At 46.5% G+C, this 23407-nt stretch overlaps 1 protein-coding gene across 1 annotated transcript in view; it reads left to right on the top strand.

Annotated features, from left to right (window-relative positions):
- LOC138448042 (zinc finger protein 268-like) overlaps positions 1-23407 on the top strand; it is a 194035-nt gene that overhangs the window by 58539 nt on the left and 112089 nt on the right. Inside the window, exons 4-6 of the mRNA XM_069604583.1 lie at positions 3918-4028; positions 6634-6735; positions 15468-15575. Coding sequence (XP_069460684.1) covers positions 3918-4028; positions 6634-6735; positions 15468-15575 — 321 coding nt within the window. The remainder of the gene's footprint in view (positions 1-3917; positions 4029-6633; positions 6736-15467; positions 15576-23407) is intronic.

Raw genomic sequence — 23407 nt, 5'->3', positions numbered from 1 at the left:
GATCTGCTTTTCTGTTTTGCAGCCTGTGATCCAATTGGACCACTAAGTCTATATATTCAGTGCATTCTTGGGGCGGATTTACAAGTTGTGTCAGGACATCTTTAAGTTCTCCGCGTAGACCTCGATAGAATAACGTGATTCTTTTATCCTCTGGCCAACCAGTTTCCACAATTAGTCTATTGAAGGTTGCAATGTAGGATAGAAGGTCTTGATTGCCCTGTCGCAGAGATAGAAGTTCGTCATCCAGAGCCTGTCCCTGGGAGTGTCGAGCAAATAACCTTTCCATGCTTGTTTGAAATCCTTGAAAATCATGAAGAATCGGGTCATCTTGAGTTACCAGTGGGACTGACCAATCGGCAGCACAGCCGCTGAGATATGACAACACAAAGGCTACCTTGGTCTGATCATTAGGGAAGGCCCCAGGTCTGCATAGGAAGTGCAAACAACACTGATTCATGAATACGGCGAATCGTTTGGGGTCCCCAGCAAAGCGTTCAGGTGGGGCCAGCGGTATGTTTCCAGGTAGATTAATCTGCACCGGGTTACTGGAAACCACAGGAGCGGGGTTCCCCCCGGAACCAGGTAAAGGAGTTTGTCCAGCTTGACCTTGCAAAAGCTGTCTAGCCAGGTCATCAGCTCTATCCTTTATTACAATCACTTCCCTCCTGAGGGCACTAGTCTCTTGACGAGCGGCGTGTACTTCGGCCCGTAATTCCCCCATTAATTGGGCCAACTGGTCAGTTTCGGAAGTTTCCATAGCGCCTGGGTGGGAATTTGTAGGAAGGCTTCGTGTTCTGTAACGCTCACCTGGTTCCCACGGGGGCGCTGGTCTAGTCTGGATTGCTGTGGCCTCTTCTAGCGTGATGCGCAGGACCCGGAACACCGATTGGACAGGACCTCCAAATCGTGCTTGCCTGGCCCGTAGGAATATCCTTCTGCAGATGAGAAAGGGGATTAACAGTCTGCAGAATAGTGTGCTAGCTCCCCCCTTTCCACCTTCGTTCCTCTCTAACTTCCTCCAAACCCCGGTTTAAGCTCACCTTATGGTTTGGAAGGATGAACTCTCCATCCTGCTTCTGGTGCAGGGGCGCGCGTTCGTCCAGTTACTTCACTGGTTTTCAGAATGGCGCTGGCAAAATCCACTTGACTTTCCTGAGCGATGCGCCGTAAGTATGAAAGTTCAAAGTTCAAGTGAGGCCCCCTTTATGTTGTCTTTCTAACCTGTGATCTGTCCTTTATTTCAGGTGCAGAATAAAGGCGATGCGTCGAGGGGTTAAACTGCCGAGGTGAGTAGTGATGAGGGCGATCCCTCTAAATGTCCTTATGATTCCCCAGAAATGTCTCTTGTCCTTTCCCCATAGGGGCCGAGGTACGGTACCTGCCAACGGGGCGGCGCCGACCCGAAATGTGGAAGAAAAGCCGGTAAGTATTATGGCTGTTAATCAGGCTTTCCTTCTGTGTTCCTTCTGCTCACCTTTTGTTTCTTCCTCTCTCCCCTAGGTGCAGAGATGTGGCGTCCGATGCTGACAGCCGCGATGGAGCAGGGAGATGTCTCGAGGACAGGTGAGTGAAGCGTGGCGTTGCAGCGAGCAACGCAATGCTTTTAAATGGAAGTCTTTCTTCAGGGATGCTGGCGAGAAGATTCCGGATGCAGGTAAGAAGTTTGAAATAGTCCTTGGTTTTCACCTTTCTCTTCTCTTCCTTCCTTGCAGGTCTTCCAGGTTCGAGGCAGGCGTGGCTGGAGTCCAGGAGCAGGAGCAGACACGGTGAGCGTAAAGCTGCAGGAAGCAGAACAACGCGAAGCATGAGCTGCTGTCTGGGCGTGGCTTAAATAGCCTCCAAAGAAGTCCCAGGTATGTATCCTTTCCCAACTAGGTATGTATCCTTCCCTGGCCACGCCCGAGTGAAAAATAGTCCCTATGAAAAAATAGTCCCTTTCAGGTCTCAGGGAGGCCTGAAGCGTGCAGCATGGTCTGCATCAGGTAAGTGCACAAAACACCTCCCTTTATGAGCCTGGCGCCTATGGCGCCAGGACTGATGTCCAACATGAGCCTGGCGCCAAAGGCGCCAGGACTGAGTCCAAAGAGCCCCTATAAGGGGCCGCTGGGCTTTTACCCGAGGGCATGATGCCTGCTTCCGGGGGTGCTGGGCCTGGCCTGGTGCTCCGGGGGTAGGCATCATGTCACTGGGTACTTGTCCCAATACACATTCCTTGTTGTGAGTGTCTGAGAGGGGGGAGTATGGCCTGAATGCACTGTATGCCTGATTGGCTGACTGACTGTATGAATGCCCTTCTGTATGATTGGCTGCTGAGTGTGACCCAGCAGTGTGGATGAGAGATAGAATAGTATATCTGAGAACCTCTTACCACTGGAAATTGTTCAGAAGCTGAGACAACACTTGAAGAGTAACTGGAACTGCTTATCCTCGATGCCCAGATGGAAGAAGAAGACCTGCTGCTGCATTTGCTTCGACCCAATCCGAAAGCTGCCGAGTTCGTTGAGCACTGATCCGAGAGAGGACCTGGCTAGGCGCCCTCTTCCCGTGCTCCGAGGGACCATCGAGCACCGCTAACTTTCTCTGAAGCTCCCTGGAAGTCAGACCTTCGAAAGGCTGCCGACCGGAGATGGGGACCACCGAGGAGACCGAAGTGAAGCACCCGGACATCGACGCCGTCGAAGTCCATTGCCGTCGACCAGGGTTCGGAGTATCGCCGTAATTGCTGGAGGCCCGTGGAAGCCCTGTTGCCCCAGAAGAGGGGACCGCTTGACGCCGTGCCGCCAATGACCTGAGCCACCCGATCCTTTGCCTAAGACTGTTGAATCGATGGACTACCTTGTCCCCACCGTCGACCGATGTATCCGGCCGGAGAAAGTCGAGGATGTCAACGCGCAGAGGATAATCCACTGGTGGGTTTCCCGCCACCTGAAGACCACAAAGACTTTGATGACTCGATGCCCTTGTCGGGCCACAGTTCTTCAGAAACTCTTTGCGGTCCTGAACTATCAATCGCAGAGGTGCCCCGCACACCTCATCCTCGCAGGATGTAGCCGACGAGCACCGCCTGGATCGACGCCGTGGCCTCGGAACCCCCGAACTTCTCATTGACGCCGTCAACGGCAAGTTCACCTTCTTCAACGCCTCTCGACGATCCGTGGCTCCTGCTTTAAAGGGAGTCACTCAAGAAGTATCCATCGACGCCTCGTCGAAGAACTCTGCTCTACCAGGTACATTGGGGGGTAGAAACATTATAGAAAGAAAGAAGACTTATAGAACAATATATGGACTTGGGCTTGTGCTATATCTTTATTTTACAGGTTGCTCAGGTGGGGGGATCTCCACACAGAACTGTGTCTCGTGGTAGGGGCCAGTAATCTGCCTATTGTTTCAACCATCCTGCTTTCTTTCCTATGCCTATTGCTGGTTTCCTTTTATTGATCTGTGAGACATTTGAGAGTATATTATATATTTCCTATTGTTGATTTTCTGAGCACAAAGTGAGTTATTGTGATAGTGTACATAACCTTGAATATTAATTATATAAAGACTGTGTTTTAACTAATACAGTGTGTGGAAATTCTTTTTTGGGTGCTTGGGGACTACACTGTACTTAAGAACCAGCCTGCATCACCTCCTGAGAAGCTAGGCCTTGATTGCTCGACTATGTTACCAATAAGAGAGGATCTTGGCTGGGGTCCTCTGTGCCTCTCCTCTGCCATATAGAGAGCAGAAGTACAGACACCCCTCCAGTCTTTACACTAATACCAAGCAGATAAGTCTTGTGTTGTCCGACACAGTGTGACTGCAATAATTCTTACCTAACACACTGTTTCTGGGGAAAGAAGGAGGTGGTCACTCAATATGTGGGTAACTGAAGGCAAAGGGTTTTGTTTAGTAACCTTTTTCTGTATTAACAGATCCAGCTGCCAATCCCGGAATGTTATTTAGGATCAAACAGGAGGACGATAATGATTTTGAAGATCAGTATGAATCGGAGGAAATGGAAATGATAGCTGTTGGAAGCCCAGGTGAGATGGTTACAGATACAAGATACAGCAGCTAGCTTTAAAGAAAAACGTAAATTACCCGGAGGGGACAGCTTACGTTTGCACATACATGCAAACAGGTCCCCTCTGAGCAATTTTGGTCATTTGCACTGTGGATTGCAAATGTGCAGTGTAAAGAGGCAGCGTTTGCTGCTAACCTTACTTGCATAGTATGCAATATATATATATATATATATATATATATATATATATATATATATATATATATATATATATATATATATATATATTGCATACTATATATATAAGGGTATGTGCTAAAATGGCTTGAAGACGCACGTCATTAACTTGAGAAAATCAAATGTTGAAGAGAGGTGGCATCGCAATCTGGGTGCAGCTGTAAAGCCAGGTAGGGGTGTACTGAGTGGACCTTACCCCCGATCTTAACGTGTGTAAAATGAGGCACTAGGTACTGAGGTGGCCACAAAGGACGACTGCAGGGGATTCTCACTGGAGTCTCTCATAGAGTAAGGGTACTCAGTTTGTTCCTAGAGTCCAAGTCACTAGTTGACTACATTGCCCAGCGACACAGGAGATTGGCCACAAGAACAGCCTTGGGAAGTGTCACACCCGGTACTCCTTTCCTTACACTACAATAAAAACGTGGCTCTTTCAACAATACCTTCCAGACGAATAGAAGTCCCTCTCTTTCTCCAACAGTACTGCGCTAGTGTATAAAATACCAAGCCCAATGCTGGCACCCTTTTGTTTTAAAGCACTCCTGTGCTCTTGAGCTATGTTTGCGCTATAAGTAATATAATACCAAACCAAATACATTTCCCAGAATACACCACCAGGGAGTGGACTGGCCTGCTGACTGGAATACATAAACAAGCAGTGAAGCACTCGCCGGGCAGGTATTCTAGCACCTAATCTGTCAGAAACTCAGCACCCAGCAGACGTGACCGTAGAGCACTGCAGATAGCTGCTAACTTCAATCTGCAAAATTCCAAGATGGCTCTGCACGCCACAGATGCTTGTAAAATCTTGTGGGTCCACTCAAACTGTAATAGAAGCAATTACCTCAGGAAAACAATCTCTGTCCTCAACAAATGATCAGATAATGGGTAATGGCCAATCCCAAGAGGTAATACAAGAGCACAGTGGGAACAGCCAATCAAAGGCAGACTTGGAAAGACCCCAGAGGCTTGTGCTATAGAAGGGACTGTGGGCTGGTAATATTCCCCTGTTATAGACTGCTGAGAGAAGAAGGTTAGAATGACAGCTGCCTGGAGGGAGGCAGTACAAGCCTGTAGATGCTTGAAGGAGAGTTAAAAAGCAGCTAAACCTTGAATGCCTTGAAGGAGGAAGTCGGACCAGAGGGGCAGTACAGCACCCTGTCCACTTCTTGGGGGGGGGACTGGTGAGTCAGGGACTGAGGCCTTCTACAAGCAACCTCTAGGGAAAGATAATAGAAGATTCAGTGCCGTGGCAAAAGGGGCCCAGGTCTAGGAAGAGACCTGTTGTGAATTTAGAAACCAAGGACTATGAGAGAAGCCTGCTACAAATCCTGAAACCCAAGGCCTAGAAAAGAGGCCAATTGTAAATCCTGAACCTCCAGACTTATGACAGAGGCTGGATGTGAATTCTGAAACCCAAGGCTAGGAGAGAGAGGCCTGCTGTAAATCCTGAAACTGAAAGCCTATTCTTTTCTAGCATAATTAAGCCACATACTTGCAAACATGTGAGAGACTCTCGACTGAGAATGAACACAGCCAATAAACCGGTCTGTTGAATGGTTCACACGCTCTGGAGAGGAGTGTACAACTACGTTTTGCTCACTGTACCCACAAGTACAGTGCAGCATGGACATGCTGGGTAATTCGTCTCTGAACAAGAGTACCAATAACCACCCCAGCCACGTGATTCAGACTTTTTGGGCATCATCAGTGAGATGCAGCTGAGCCACTCTAAGGCGCAGCAAGCAGAGGTTCCACCTCTGGATTACCCGTAGTAAAAATGTGGAAGCCCCTGACTGAAAACGAACATGTCTAAATAACCTGTTCAATGGATGGTTCCCATTCATGAGGGTATACAACCACTTTTTAGCTCACTGTACCTTCCACAAAGGAGATATATCCATTTACATATCAGTCTGGTCAGACCCACAATGACATGAAGCACAATGCGCTATATGAGATTTTTAAATAACTAAAATATGTGTTTGGAAATCATGATCACACTATGTGTTCAATAAGGTAATACTATAAAAGTTAAACAAAATGGGGCAGAGGTAGCCCGCTTCGCTGAGGGACATCCCATCTCAAGGGATTTCTTAACCACTAGAAGACGTGAGGTTTGCCTCAACCACAAGATGTATATTTTGTGAAATATTTTTAAATTAGATGCCATTTTACAGTGATGATTCACTGAACAAGGGTAAGGTTTGCAGATGGGTTGTATGCCAATAGAAGTCATTGCAAAAACAGTAGTTTTCAGCTGTTCGCAAAAATTGGTGGATATTTCTACAATCATGTGCTGTTTTGCAAACCATTTTCATGAATTGTATAAACAATAAGAGTAGAATTTGAAACAGGCTTCATTTTTCTTTGTGTTCTTCTTTCAGAGGGTGATTCTGATGTAGTCTTTTCAACTGAAGAAGTTGAGCAGTGCCATTTAAAGGGTCTTCAAGGTGACAGCAGCAGTGAGGATGATGATCACAGCCCAGGTCAGCAATGTTACCTTTAGTGTTGCAATTAATATTTAACAACAAAGGTTGAAATACTGAAATGTGAAAATGTAATCTTGAAAATTAAAGTTCAGAGATGATAATTTTCCCCCTTTGCCCTTAATCCTCCTTTCCGCAAAAATGTGTCATTTTCCTTTTGATACTAAAATAAGGGGAAACCTCCTACGTTTCTCTTCTACAGCCACCTGACCTCTTCCTCATTGATATTTTTGATGTTTCTGTTTTTTAGGAATTGTTCTCACTTGTTTATAAGACTTTTCTTTTTTTAAACTTTAATCTTTCAACATGTTCCTTAAGGTACACTGAGCTAAAGTGTGGCTGCAGAGTATCGAGTGGGTACCTTCCCAAAGGACAGGTCATGTAGCCGTGTTTGTTCTTGCAGAGGGGCGCCAATTACTGTTTTTTGATTGTTTAAGGGACTAAGGTGTAGTCACCCTGTTTCCTAGGGTCATCCAGACATGGACCCCTTGCTCACTGTGCTCAGAAAGGCACAGCTCCACCTCACTGATGAGGCCCAACAAGACTGAAACACATGACCAATTATGAAGACACCACATCCCACAAAGGCACCTTAAAAAGTCAGCAAGAGAGTGCATTGAGACGGTACAGGTGACCTAATGCATCAAATGTTCAACACCAATGTATCAGGAAAAACACATCAGACCTTTTTCAGACAACACCCAAGTCATTCCACAACGACCTTACCAAACCTGCGTGCACAAGTCTTAGTGGATCCAGAGGACCCAGACAACCCAATAAGTCATATCTCATACCCCAATCAATCCAATAGAAATGCTCCCATCTGACTCATTTTTCAGCCCTTGAAATAAAAACGACCACCATACTAGTTCTGCTCTAATTCTTTCCTCCACACCCTCCAGCCAGTTACTCCTGGTTCTACACACATCAACAGCTTAGCACAACACATGTCTTATCCCTCTTTCCACCCTTATCCAACCCACTTTGTCTTACTGAGCTAATAGAGCACCTGGAGACCATTAAAATGGCAGCTGTGTGGTATAAATGAACATAACATAAATCACACCTATTTTTGTCTGATCATATCTACATATCGTTTTCACCAAACTACTTGAGCAACCCAAACCTATTAGTAAGCAACTACCCTGGAATTATCGGCATGTTCAGACCATGTATAAATATTTGCTTTGCAAGGGATCCCTCACCTCTGCCCTTTTGTCTCTACAATTGATCGACCAAGCTCCTTCTGAAGGCCTTACAGCAAAGTCATCACCTGGTTAGAATGGCCCCAGTGTAAGAAGCTCACCGGTTTCTGTCAATTCTGATTTTGTATCCATTGTACATTCTTTTGTGATCAAAAGAACATTGTTTCTCCCTGTACAAAAATAAATGAATACAATAAATAAACATTAAAATAAAAGAAATGTTGAGATCATTGGTCACCCTGGCACCTTTAACCATCAAGAGGGTCAGATCTGCTGGTCAAGGGCAGAAGGAAATGTTTTGATAAAGAGATAAAAGAGATGCAACGGCTTGGGTGGAAGCTAGAGGAAGAATTGAAGAAAACATAGGATGAGGACAGGGTTTCTTGTAAGTTACAGGCTCACATGTACCAAGAGCAATTCCACAAAAGAGAGATGTCTGTCACCAACCGAGACATCTTGAAAATAATTATCTGCTCAAAGTAAAAATGTCCTCGCCACAAAGGCGCTCATATCTGTCTAGTCTCATGAAAGAGCATATTGGAGTCACTAGCTGGGTCTTTTGCTTAGGTGTAGAAATGGTAGAGCCCACCCGAAATTTGTAAATGACCACTCAGCAGCACTGGGTGGACATTTACAGGTGTTAAAGTCACTGCCGGCCAACTGCATTAGCTTCAGGCCCACTTGTTAGACAATCCTGGCTACGCCTCTGCCCGGCACAGGTGCAATTCCACACTCATTGAAGCAACCAACTTTCATGCCTTTTCTAAAAAGGATACATTTGGAGAATTCTCTTTGAAATTATCAACCAACTGGCAAAACTAACATTCTGTCCTTCTCTGTCCTTCTCCAAGTTGACTAATACAGAGAGGAAAATCACCTGTTCTGTCTGTCAATCTGGAATCTGCCCAGGTAGGGGGGCAAACAATGGTGGCGATTATGAGATAGAGCTCCTTTTAGCCTTGCATTCTAACCAACCTACACGGCTCACCCTTTTTAACCTCTAAGGAGCTCATTTTACCCCTAAACTTACTTTGACGGCAGGGAGCTGTTATGTTAGCACAGCAATGTAAGTGGCTCCCCGCTGTTAGGGAGAATTTGAATTTTAGTGCTTAATTCCTCCCACCTTTTGCTGGATTTAGGACTTGTTAATTTTAACCCTGGAGTGAGTGGGACCTTTTTCTCACTCTCTCATGTGTTTTTACCTGATTTGGATTTTGTGATGTCACTGTTTTTGGAGTCTGACTGCTTTTTGTATTGTGACACATAGCACCTACAGTGCAGTGTCACAGAGAAATCCTTTTAGATTTCTCATAAGGTTTAACTACCTTTTCTTGTGTGAACTACTGTTCCCAAGAATAGTAAAGTGAAATTGACTTTATTTACCTTTTTAACTTTGTAGGTCCAGCACACATCATCCTATGTGGAGTGCTGGGGGTTTACCTAGTAGACCCTTATCCTACTCTCTCTTGTAACATTTTTATGTTACCCTCACTACTTTAAATGGCTGGTGGGAGTGGTTTTTCCTACCGTTATGCTTTTCTACTGCGGGCTGAATCCTGAGCTGCTGTACAGCACCCATGGGGGACCATTTTGTCAAAATGGCCCCTGACTTCTTTTTACGCCATTTTCTAATTGTGAGGTCTTTCTTGGGTTTTCTCTGAATGTTGAGACAGGTTTGAGCCCTTTGTTTGTCTTGCCTTTGGCAGGCTTTAACCCTGGCTCTAGTGTATCTGGAAGGACAGGATGTGAGGGAGGGTCCCGAAACTTTCCTGTCCTTTGTCTCTAGGAATGCCTGAATGCAACTAGTACTGATTGGCTGTCTGGCTGTCCTTTCAGGACAGTCACCATGCTGTGTGATTGACAGCCTAGGCTGTGCATGAATGGAAGAAAGCTGCTTAAAAGGTGAGGGCTTTGGGACTACAGGCAGAGTCGACTACTGGGAGAAACACCCGACGAAGAAACCGTGAACGAAGCTTGTTGCAACCTCTGGACCTTTGAATGGCCCGGTAAAGCCCTGCTGCTGCGCTGAACTCCTTTTTCACCTCGACAGAGAAGCTCCGGACGGAACGACTTCTCCCCTCGGGTTAGTGGGACCAACTAACCCTGAGACAAACTCCACTGGACCACCATCCCCGACTGGCTGTGCTTCTTCGTTGCTGTGAGAACCTAATGCCAGGGGTCGAGTGTCCGTAGACGAGTGCAACATCTGCCGCAGAATTAATCTGGCAAGAAGCTCCAGGAGACTCCTGAGGACCATCCAGAAGCAGGACCTCCAGATCCGGAGTCCATTCACCAGAGTGCAGGACAGAGGGAGCAAAGAGAGTACAACCAGTGTACAAGATCTGCAACGGCGCTGTTTGCTAAGCGCTGAAACCGCAAAGTGCCGCTGAACCGAAAAAAGCCCGTAGCTGCCGACAACCTCCCAAGTACCGCCGCAGGAGCCATCCAGATGTCCTCCCTCTTGTGCCCAAGACTGAGGCTCAGGAACAAGGGTCTGCACCACTGTAGCAAGACTGATCCAGCTGGGCTACTCTTCTTCCAACCAGAAGTACTGTTTAGGCTTGGGGTACTTACCTGCATTTGGGAATTGCATTGGCTTACCTTTTACAGTTAATTTCAACTCTCTTCTCACAGACTTAAATGCTTGTTGACCATACAAGTAATTGTTCTACAAACTCTCTAACTTTGTGCAAGACTTTGATCTCAGAAGTGCATCAGATCCATAGACTGTGTCCCAAATGACTTTGATAATGTTTGTCCCTCATAGGTGGTAGCCTGTTGTATACTGTTACTTCTGGGAAAGACTTATCTAGATTTCATTGGAAGATGTAGTTGTCCTCACATATACTGAGAAACTGTCTTAACCTTTTTCCTAGCCGAACCTTTCCTTTCTGCAACCTCAGAAACTGCCATGCGGTCTAGTGTTTTGGGTGTGCTGGGCCTGGAACTACTTTACCTGGGCTATTTAAACTACACCCAAACAGCAGAACACGCTTCGTGTTATTATGCACTCCTGCAGCGTAACGCTCACTGTGTCCAGCTCCTGCTCATCTGCTTCTCCGGCGGCCCGATCCTGAAGCCCTAGATCTGGATTCCATTAATAACCTGGAAGAACAAGAACAGCATTAGCAAGCAAGAACACTTACCTGTGAAGTAATCGGTCTTGAATCGATCCTGCGCTTCGCTTACCTCGCCCATCTCCGGAGTTCGCCGCAACCTGCAAAGGTAAAGAAACAAGGACAGAATTAATAACAATTCTTACCTGGGCAAGCAGCGAGTCCTGGCAGCACCCTGCGCTTCTCTTACCTCGCCCATCTCTGGGTTTCACCGCAACCTGCAAGGGAGAAGGAACAAGGTCAGCATTAACAAAGCACTTACCTGGGCAAGCAGCGCTTCGATCGCTCATCACTCCAGAACATCACTGCACCCTGTACAAAGAAGAGAAGAGAACACAGGTTAGCAATTAACAACGAGAAACAGCGCAGCGCTCCGCGCATCAATAACTCACCGTGGTCTTCGCCATCGGCGCAGCAACTCCAAGATCGCAACCATCCCTGTGAAAACAAAAAGAGAAATTGTTAGGGAACAGCGTAGTGGAGCAAGACGCCGAGAAGACAGAGAAAACGGAGGGAAAGAAAGAGACAGAATAAAGACGGAAAAGACATTATAACTCACGTGGAAGACAGCAAGCAAAGTCGGAGTCACAGCCGATCTGGACCCGACATAAGGGCACACGGACCAGTGAAGCAACGAGGTCCACAGAACGCCCGCACCAACCACGCGCCCCTGCACAGAGACGCACAACAGAGAGTTCAGTGCACAAAAACCTAAGGCGCTACCCAACGTCTGGCACATAACCAAGCAGAGAGGGGTCCGGGATAGCATTTAGACCTCCACCCAGTATCGTGTGGCGCCCCCGTGGATACCAGGTGAGCGTAACAAAATGCCATTACTGTCCTTGTGATTGAAGTCACCTCAGGGTGTGTGAATTGTGTAAGAAGCATATCCAAAGATTATCCACTACCTTGTTTTGATTCTGAAAAGTAATTTTAAAGTATAGTTACATTTTTACAACAAATTGCCTTTTTAAAGAATGCTTATTTAAAAATTGATGTTAATTAAATAACTATTATTAACTGAAACCTTGAGTGTAAGTGTTACTTGGTTACTTGTATTTACAGATTTCATTTGTACAGCTCTACAGCTCACATTTACCCCTCTTGAGATAGGCCTTAGACCTATACCAAAGGGCGGGTTACCTAATACCAAGCAGATAAGTGTTGTGTAGTCTCACACAGTGTGACTGCATCAATTCTTACCTAATACCCGCCGTCAGGCATTAGCCGTTTGCATGGCAGAGTACAAAAGTACAAGCCAAAAGGAGGTGTACACATGTGCATGTCGTCTTTTGCACGCTACTGTGCAAAGTGAGTAAGGGATGCCTGGCAGTGTTTACTTTCAATTGTGAGTGCTGCTTGCCATGCTCGCATGTCACGTGGCACTCACAATTACAATTATGATTGCGAGTATGTTCGGCAGGGTTTAATTTCAATTGTGAACTCTGCTTATCATGCACGCCTGGCAGACAGCATTCACAATTGAAATTAAACCCTGCCTGGGGTTTAAAAAGCAGTTTAATTGCACGCATGGCAGGCAGTATGTAAAATGGATCCCTATGGGGTCCGTCTGCTGCATAAAGCAGGTAGACTTCATAGGGACCTCCAGCATTTGCGCCAGCATGAAAATGCATGCCGGTCGGAAATGATGGAGCATTTGTATGAACGAAGGTGGCAGACACGCAAGTTGCACTCCTCCCGTCTTCTCCACAATACAAATGATTGGAAATGGGGCATGATTTAACAATCATGCATAAAAGCCTCACACAAGGCTTTTACATATATTTGTTTGGTACGTTACGCCCTGATGAATATGACCCCTCTGCCTATTAAATAGCTAACTATGCCATCCTTCTCCATTGCTGACAATGGGCCTCATTATAAGTTTGCCGGTCTGGGAACTATGGTACGGACGGACCTGGCGGGCAGAGCGGCACTCGCAGGCACAGCATGTCGGATGCACCAGTGCATCCGACCTCTCCATTCTCATTTACCCCTATGGAGCGGAATGGGAATGGGGAGCATCTTTTTTCCGGCACCCGCAAATGGGCAGGGCCGCAATGATCCGGTAATTGCCCATTCGTGGGTGCCGGAAAAAAAATTACACGGGTGGCAGCCGTGCCTGTATTACCGCTGATGTCATACTGAGGCCCAATGTATTCCATTGATTACAATGCATAATTATAATTGGTGGTTCATTCCTGATATGGTACTAGTCCTTCAGCCATTATAGGCCATTGTAAACAGTTTCCAGGGAAACATTGGTACCAAAAATGAAGTCAGTGAAGAAATGGTGGAACAAAGTAGTCAATAAATACAACTAAAATGTGGCCACAAATGCAGTGCTGCTAGGGTAAGTGTTTGGGTGAAGGAGGGTTTTGTTGGCTTGTGATTGCTTGTTTAGGTTTAGGATAGGGGTTAGGGTATAGATAGGGGTTAGTGTTAGAGTCAATATTTTGGTTAGAATTACGGTAAGGGATAGGGTGCTTGTAGGAGGGCTGGTGATGTTGGGGGTTGGTTAGTAGTTAGGGTAGATGGGTAGATTAAGTGTCAGGATAAGTATAATGGTTATGGTAAGGTTAGGGCGAATAGAGTAATGGTGTGGGTAAGTGTTAAAGAAAGGGATATGGAGGGTTGAGAGGTCTGGTGATGTTGGCCTTGTATACTGGTTAGGATAAACCTAGGGGTTAGGCTGCAGGTAAGCATTAGAGTAAATGTTAGAGTTGCAGTTAGGGTAAGGCTCGAGTTACAGGTAGAACAATGTGTATGGAATTTGGGGCGAGCTTGTGATGAGGTTGGAGTTGAGTTCACTGCTCATTTTCTATTTATTTAGTGTTCTGTATTGAGTCACATGCAAATAAAATGCTTTAGCACACTGAAGCATTAAGTAAGGTTTCAGGGTAAAATAGGGGCTGTAATTAGAGTTACGGGAAGGGTTAGGAATTGGGTTAGGGCGATTATGGAGGTTTTAGTAGAGGTTTGTTTAATTGTGAGGGTTATAGCCTTTTACTTTTGTGAATTCAAAAATAGCTTTTTTGGCAACCTTGTTATTTTCAACATTTTTCACTTAGCATTACTTGTATTGAGTGGTTACATTTCTTTAAACTACTTTTTGTGGACTGCTTTTTCACATGACTAGATTTTCCTGGGGACATTTTCACATGTGTCAATTCTAGTCCAAGGCGTGCTCTGTGCTGAACGCCTGAAGTCTCAGCAGTTTCCCGTGGTGGTTTAATATCTATGTGAGGCCGCTGGGGTCCCTGAAAGATGCCCAGGGCTTACTTTTCCAATTCTTTGCAGCCAATGTACAAAGAATGATCTACATTGATGCTGACAATAACCAGGTGAAGGCTGTCACCCTCTCCATTAAGAACTGGATGCCATCCAATGGCTTTTGTTTGGCAGAGGCGCTTTTTGGCATCTCTATCACTGACAACCTGAATTTCGATTGGCTATCATCTTTGGACTCTGCACCCATCCTGACCAACCAGCTTCAAAATCGCTAAGTAGTCTTTGATTTTTCTTTGCCCTTCTTTCTCTGCACAGTGCAGCATGGCAGAGAAGAAATACAATTGCCAACGTCACATGCTGAAGAACATCCTTTCCGTCTTAGACTCCCAATGCAAGATGGATAATTTCGGTGCCTTGTCCCTTATCTATTGTTGAGTGCCAACATTACTGATCAAGCTTCTTCAGCTCATTCAAAATTCGGGTAGCCTGTACGATACTGAATATCAAGAGGCATGAGCACATCTCTCAAATTCCAAGAGTCTTCACTGGCTCAATGTGAAATATCTGATGGCCTTTAAGGTCTTGTGCATAATCCGCCCGGCAATATGGGGTATTGGGGTGAAATGCGTATCCGTCATAACCACTCCATATGTCTCTCGAAGGACCCTTTGCAGAACATTGAATGTTTTGCATTGGCAAGCATAAGAAGAAAAAGATTGCCAGACCATTTCTATTCATCATACTCCGAAATGGTGGAAAAGCATCCAGGGCACCACAAACCCTAAAAGGAACATTTATAGTTGAGCAAGAAATACAAGACCACCTTGCTCGCCCAGTCATATCTTTTTACACCTGACCCCTAAGTGCCATTTTTTTCTAATCTGCCTTAGCTGTGGGGGTGGGGCGAACTGACCAACTTGTGAATGTGAATAATTATTTTTGACTAAGTTAAGTCAATGTAGTTGTGCTTCAAAAATACAAAATATGTCTTGTGTGAAGATGTCTAGTTCCAAGAATGTAACCTTGTGTGGCGCAAATGGCCATCTTCTCTGCCTTAGTTTTCCCTCACCTCTCCATGCCCTGCTACCCTGATTTTTTAAACCTGCACTATAAAGCTACTTAGCATGTGGCACATTATAAAGTCTCAGTAAATACATTTAACAAAAATGTTTTATTTTAGATCCTGCGATTATTCACCCTGTTGTGCAAACCGACATAAAAGAAGAGGAGCCCTCGCCTGTGTACCATCGGGATTGTGAAAGCAGCAAATTCCTCAACAGACCCATTGGTGAGTGAAAAGGGGATATTCTTAGAAATACAGAAATAAGGTAATGTATACATTCTGTGCGCTTCTACTCCTCTTTGGTTTGACCTTCATGAGGACTTTACCTCATTGTAGCATCAAGCACCTCTTAATTCCTGGGCCAAGTAAACTGTCTGAACAGTAATAATAATACAATGTTTATCATTTGTTTAATATATTTAAGTGAGTAACATGCATTCCTAATGGATATTGGGGCTCGACAGTATAATCTTGGTATCTGGTGATTGCATCTAATGCCATTCCATCAAAATTGTTTCCATCTAAAAAATGTGCATCAAATGCATGTTTTTGGGGGTAAATGGTTTATTTTTGTTCAGGAGGATTTTAAAGGGTAAAAAACGGAGGATTGTGGAGAGGGGGAGCGGGGCCCCCCCCCACCAAAAAAAAAAAAAAAAAAAAGCATTCGATCCAAATTTTTTAGATGGAAAAAATGTGATGCAAATACATTTAGATGCAAGGAATTCGATGCAATGACCATTACCCTATAATCTCATACGCTGAGACTCTCTGTGTTGGGAGGGTGGATTTGGATCTTTCCAGTAAAAACAGGGAGTGCTCTACTTAATGGGTGACAGAGCACCCCATCACAATTGTGGCGCTCTTTTCAATGGCAAAGGCGGCAACTGCGAGAGCCTGTTCGCAAGCGAACTGACCCTGCATTACCGAATCAAGTGTGCCATTGGCTAATAGGCCAGTGGTTTGTGACCGATGGATGTCTTTTGTGTCAACACTGCTGTCGTTAAGGTGCCATTAGAATGAGAAAAGAGGTCGAATTTGCGTTCATAATCAGGTGTTGCTAGAACTGGGGCCGTGGAAATAAGTTATTTTAAGTTGTCAAATGCTATCTACATTTCTGTTGACCACAATAAATGTGATTTTTCTTTTTTACGTTTCTTTGAGACCTGCTAACAAGGGCCTGGTGTATGCGGCATAACCTAGTATCCAGGCCCTGCAGTAGTTACATATTCCCAGGAATTTGTGCATGTCTTTGACTGTGTGGGGTCTAGCCAAAGCACGCACTGTTGCCGCCCTGTCAGGTATAATTCTCTTGTCATCGTGTGAGATCAATTGTCCCAAGTACAGGACCCGGATCAGACAGTATTGTAGATTTTTTCTTGTCTACCTTGTATCCTTTGTGTGCGAGCAGCTGGAGAAGGGCATTGGAATCCTTCCTACAACTTTCTTTACTATCACTGTAAACTTGAAGATTATCTGCGTATTTAATTACCGTGCTGGAAACCTGAATGTTTCCAAGATCTTCGTGTATGATCCTGTTGAATATGCTGGGGCTTTCACACTACCCTTGGGGCAAACAACAGTATTCGTGCCTCCTCCCCCCCCAGTGTAAATGCTGTGAGGTACTGTGAACCTGGGTCGAGTGGTACTGAGAAGAAAGCATTCTTCAAATCTACCACGGTGAAGTGAGTGGCTTGTTTTGGTGTGCTGCACAAAATCGAAGCAGGATTTGAAAAAAAATAATTGAACAACGTCATTGAGGGGGCAGCGATTTTGTATCATACGCTATGCCCCACTGTTGCTTTCTTGATCAGATATATGGCCCTATTGCATGGGGAGTCGGAGGGAACAATTATGCCTTGTTCTAGGAGGGCACACAGTGTTTCCTGAATTCTGTCCTCAGCCTCTCTGGACAGGGGGTACTGCTTCACTCTGGGCAATATAGCTCCTGGTTTTAACGTAATTTTCACAGGGATCACTTCTCTCAATAGCCCTACATCATGAGGGTTTGTGGTCCACAAATGGGGGGGCACTTGTTGAATATCTGTGTCATAGAAGGAAGATGGTGCTCTGAGGACAGCCACAAGGGGACTGGGTACTTTTCTGTACTTTACCATTACTTCACATGGGATACTTATTTCCAGAATGATTTCCCCATCATTGCTGTCATCCATGAACAGCTCCTCATCACTCAACTCACGTAATGGTATATTTGGGTCAATGCACAACACTGCGCCTTTCACATCCATGAATGTCCATCCCTATTGCTACAAGCCTTTTAGCAGACACTTGCACCCCTTCAAGATCTAGAGATAGAATTGTGCAAGTAACCATTTCAGTGGCAGCTCTCCATTCCTTTCTCGTGAGTCAGGTACTGCTCTATCCAATACCCTGATCCCATAGATGAACATGTCAGAGTCCACTGGAATCCCTCACTCTCAACTCTTTTGCCATTGTGTTTATCAACAGCTTTGCTTGAAGGGAGCAGAATAAAGATGATATGGAGGAATTTTTATAGGTGAAAAATGGGTTTGCAGGTGTGGCTGAGTTCACAGTCAATTCTTACTGTCTGCAGACAACCATCATATGGATGGCAAGGGGTTCTGGGTGAGTTATTTGAAGGTGTATTGCACGTACTTGTTATATGGTTTAATTCTATTGTGGTCGGCCATGCACCCAAGAATCTAGCCACTGTCTACACATAGGGCCTCATTACGAGTCTGGCGGACCCTGCCGGTGCTTCCGGCTGTCAGGGTTCCCTTGGACTCCTCATTTTCATGTCATAGAGCCTGTGCAAACATGCAGAGACATTCCCGGTTCCCCAGGAGATTCAGCAATTCACGTAATAATGAGAGTTACTTTGTGTCCTCAGAATCCTTGTTCATCCAAAAGGATGCGTCCTTTCAGAGAATGCTATGGGTTGCCCTGGAAACGCTGGCGCCCATTGCATACTGGCAGGCGTTCCAGCATATGGCGGCACGTTGTGCGTGCGGTCAGCTGATCGGTATATTAGCCCCACCCCCGCTGCACGGCGCTGCTTCTGAATTTGTCATGTCTAAGCTGCGTATTTTGGTACCTTGTTCCCCTGTTCCTCGATCCCCTGTTCTACCCTTGGAGTTACCTTGCCTTGTCCTTTTATCATTGTTCATTGATCTCTGTTACCGACCCGGAACGTCTCAGGACTGCAACCGCTTAGCCCTTCAAGTCTTACCTGCCCGCTGCAAACTCGGAACGTTATTTGGACTGCCTTCGTCTTATCCTTCAAGTCTTACCTGCATACCGCAAAGCTGGAATCTTCCCTGGACTGCATTTGTCTCATTCTTCCACATCTTACCTGCTGGCTACTAAACCGGAGGACTCTTAAAAACTTTAAAAGACCTCAGCGCATCAGCGCTTGGATCAAACCTAGGCGTCCTCGTGCCGGCGGGAATAGGAAATAAGATTGTGTTACCATAACTCCCACGCAACTACAGCAGTCTTCTCCTCAGAATTACATCAGAACTCAACCAATCTCCTGGTAAGCTGCCACTACCTGGTTACTTCTTGTTTTGCTACCTTGTATTAATAGTCATAGTAATAGCTACATCTCTTGTTTCAGGGTGCTCACCTATCTAGCTTGGAACTTATCAGTCCCATCCACCATTCTTGCTTGTGAGAATCAGCTCATATCTTGCCTAAGTATTTCATTGTACTGAACCATACATATTAATACTTGCTTACTTTTTCTTGCAGCCAGCTGACTAGGTACCAGCGTGTACCAAATAGTTTCGGGCAATACTCACCTCAATCTGTCCTTTTGTACTCTTCATGGGTATATTGTCAGAAAGACTCAATTGCATCACGACGTGTCAAGCCACCACTGCGGCAATTAGTTCTTGGGACCTGACACCGGTGGGTTGCCGCCGGACTCGCAACATTTTACCAGGACCTAGCTTCCCGGTGCCACCAGGACTTTACATGTCCCGGCGGACTGGGAAGGTGGGTGCTGGAAAATGTTAGTCCCCATGGGTTCACGGAAGCATCAGCACCGTTACTGGCGGTGCAGATGCTTCCGTGATGAGTCTGCCTACCGGGGCCATTGCGCCCAGCAGTGTCAGACCTGTCGCGCACAGCGACCCCGGCACGCAAACCTATAGTGTGGCGGTCCGGAAACAAGGGTTCCGGTGTGCTTACCGGACCGCCACACTCATAATGAGGCCCATAGTATAGTAATATGTGTATAGTAATTATAGCTCTGATGTTTGTTAATCTGCTTAGAATCACATGCTGTGCATATAGTCTGACATCCAGTGGTAACTGCGGCGTATTGCATCTTGTCTTTCGGGGACCGAAAGGGGACGTCGGCATAGGCGTGTCTTTAACACTATCCCTATCATAACGTGTAGTGTACCCAAAATCCCTCACACGCCGAGGTAACTGGTCGCCCTATAGCGGAGCTCTTACAGAAGAGACATTGGGCTTCATTACGAGTATGGAGGTAGCCTTGGTGCTATTAGCACCATGGTTGCCTCCATACCGGGCTCCAATACCGGGTTCCTTCAATGAGGAATAACCGGGTCATTCCAACATTAGAGGACCCGATTATTCCTCCTTGAAGGAACCATTCCCCATTCCCATTTGAGCCCCCATAAGCCTCAATGGGAATGGGGAGGAAGGTAATAACGGGCACGTAAATAACGGCCCGTTATTAGCTCCCTGTTCCCCTCGCGGGACCCGGAAAGGACTTCTGGTTTTACCAGACGTCTGTTCCGAGTCCCGCAAAGGGAACCTCGTAATAGGCGCACCCGTAATGAAGGGTGCCGGTCCCGTACCGGCACCCTTCATTACGGGAGCGCCAGGGTCGTAATGAGGCCCATTGTTTATCTTATACCGACTTGTCGGTTATTCCCCGTTAAGTCACTTCGGTCACAAGAACATCTTCGACGAAGACTGCGGGGGATTCGTCTACAGCTGTGGATTTCGGTGCCTAAGATCCGGCAGCTGGATTTTCCACGTGGTCGGGCCCTCTGGCCGACCTGTACAGTAGGGAGTGTGGGGTCAGGGTGGACATATTTTCGGTATGTCTTTCCTCCTTTCCCCTCTTTACCCTTTTGGTCTGGTCATCTTTCCCTTTGGCTATGGAAAGGACTTCTTTTAGATTCTGCCCTAAGTGTAGCGTCAGATATCCTTGGAAAGACGAACACAGGACGTGCAACGCCTGTCTCCCCCTAGAGCACGACAAAAGGCAGTGTGCGGCCTGCAAACTCGTTCGGCCTAAGACCCTTAAGGAGCGCCGTGTAAAGCGGTGGGCCGCGTACGGTATGTCGCAGGTGGAACCTCATTCCCCCATCGCCACACCCGCTGAGAGTGACGGGGCACCTTGGATGACCAGACATCCGTTGCAGATGTTATAGACCTCGAGGCAGACACTTCTAGGTCCGCCACGCCCGTCCCCGACCTTTTAAGGCCTGACTCTGGTCTCGCTTCACGGACAACACCCGGCGACAGTGGCGTACAAACGCATCACACTAAGAAGACAACCCCTACACCGTTTTCGACGTCTTCATCGAAAAAGGTGAAAGCGCCAAAAGGGCCACTGAAAATGTCTACGGTTTCCTCGGATCGCTCAGATCCAAAGCCTTCCCCGCATCTGCAGCAGCGTCTTGCGACTAGGCAACCAAAATTAAGTAAGGGCGCGACTCCTAAAACTTCACACGTCGAAGCACGGAAATCGGACGCTGCGACGGTCCGGAAAGGCCACGGTAGGCCCTAAAACTAAAAACCGACCGCTAGGCCCTCTAGCGCAGCAGAAGGTAATTCACCTACCGATTGACCATCCGATAGACCATCGGAGCAACTATCTCACGCCGATCTGGCGACTATCGAAGAAAGCATTGAAAGAATTACGGCGGCAGTGGGTCTTACCCCGGTTCCACCTAAAATCATGGGATGCGGTTTGGGACCCTGATTCTCACGATTCCTATGAAGATAGTCAAGAGCCTCTTTCCGACACCCTAAGAGACTCTTTTCGGCGCCGTAGGGCAGAAAACAACGTTTTTCCATCCGTAAGTCCACCTGGGTCCTCTAAATGGACTAGAGAGAAATGTGAAGGGTGTATGGATCGGCTGGAGAAGATTATCAGTTTTTCTAATCATCCATCTCCAAAAAGGTCTCGTGTAGAGCCTAACCTCCATTTTCAAGAAGATCAGCCTTCTGTCCCCGTCCAGCAGGAAGACATTGTCCACATGGACACATATAGGGACCTTTATAATGAAGAGGAAGAAGTTTCTTTTCTGCAGAATTATGAGGAGGAACAGCATAACTGCACAGACAACTGGAAAGAAACCCAGCAGGAAGGAACAGACGCATGGACACATCAAGATGAGGACACTGATGTTTTGTGCCTAGATTCTCCTCCGGCTCGCCAGGCCTCACCTGGAGATGACCAAATGGCCTTCAACTCCATGTTGAAAAAAGCAGCTGAACACTTTCAAATCTCCACTCAAGAGGCTGTGCCTGAGCAAGATTTTGTAGAGGATATCGTTAAGGAGAATGATCCATCTAGCCAAGCCATCCCCCTCCTTAATTCTATCAAGAGAAGGTTGGCCCCCTCATTGGTATCACCAGCTCAAACTCAGGCAGTGAACCCAAGAGTGGAAAAATTATTTCGCCCTTCTCCTTCCGACCCTCTATACATTAGAGGGCACGCCATCCCAGATTCGTTGGTAGTGACTACCACCCGGAAAAGGGCAATGGTACCCCTTGCCACTGGAAAAGCACCTCTGGACAAGGAATCCAAAAGACTGTATGCTCTAGGCAAACAAGTCACTTTGGCTGCCGCATACACTACGCGGATTGCTAATAATACCACACTATTGGAAAGCTATGCTGACGCTCAGTGCAACCTGCTCCAGGAAGGCCTCCAAGAGCTTCCTTAACCCGCCAAATCCAAGCTTCTCTCTATTTTAATCGAGGGAAGACAAGTTAACTAGAATGTGATCAAAAACACTTTGGACACGGCTGAAACAGCAGTCAGGTCTCTGGCCCAAGGGACGCTACTTAAAAGACACGCTTGGCTGCGTACTTCAGGTACACAAGCCTCTCTCATCAATAAGCCTATTGAGGAATCTAACCTCTTCAGGAAAGCGGTTGATGAGGCCTTGGAAACAGCTAAAAAAGAGCATGAGACTCTTAAGTCTCAGCAACAGATCACACAAAAACCTTCCCCCCAGAGAGGTAATAACTCTCTGCGGTCCTTTCGAGGGCAAGCCCGTGCTGGTCAAAACAACTATGGCACGGGGAATTTAAACACAGGACAAACTTCGGGAATCCCTGCATACTACCATTCAAGGGGTCAGCGACGCGGCAAAGGCAGAGGTAGAGGCCCCAATCCCAGAGGAGCCGCAGCCTCTGGTCAGAAATGACCACCAGATCCAGGTCCCCTCCCATGTCACCCCTGTCGGGGGGGGGGATTAACATCTTTCCTCATGGCATGGGAGGGGGTAACTTCAGACCAGTGGGTCATAAAGACGGTCGCCCACGGGTACTGCGTGGAATTTGCCTGACCTCCACATTTCAGACCGCCGCGCTTACGGCGCCTTTCACTGGACCATCTGGAGATCCTGAATCAAGAGGTGGAAGCACTGCTGGGAAAGGACGCCATAGAAGCCATCCCTATTCTTCAGGTAAACAAGGGTATTTATTCAGTATACTTCCTTATACCCAAAAAGGACCTCGCCGTGCGCCCTGTTCTAGACCTGCGCCCAGCGAACAAGTTCATAAAACCCCAGAAGTTTTGCATGGTAACACTACAGGAGGTGATCTCACTGCTAAAACAAGGGGACTACATGGCAACATTGGACATGAAAGATGCATACTTTCATATTTCAATGTTGCCAGCACAAAGAAAATATCTAAGGTTCATGATAGAGGACAGGCATTACCAATTCAAGGTACTCCCCTTTCGGCATCGCCTCAGCGCCAAGGCTGTTTACCAAATTCCTGGCAGTGGCTGCAGCACACCTGCACAGACTATATGTCCCAGTTTACCCTTACCTCGACGACTGGCTCATCACGGGGGA

The sequence above is a fragment of the Ambystoma mexicanum genome, chromosome 3q, assembly GCF_040938575.1.
Source record: "Ambystoma mexicanum isolate Mex_15411 chromosome 3q, UKY_AmexF1_1, whole genome shotgun sequence".
Taxonomy (NCBI): Eukaryota; Metazoa; Chordata; class Amphibia; order Caudata; family Ambystomatidae; genus Ambystoma; species Ambystoma mexicanum.
This window is presented reverse-complemented; position numbering and strand designations above follow the sequence as displayed.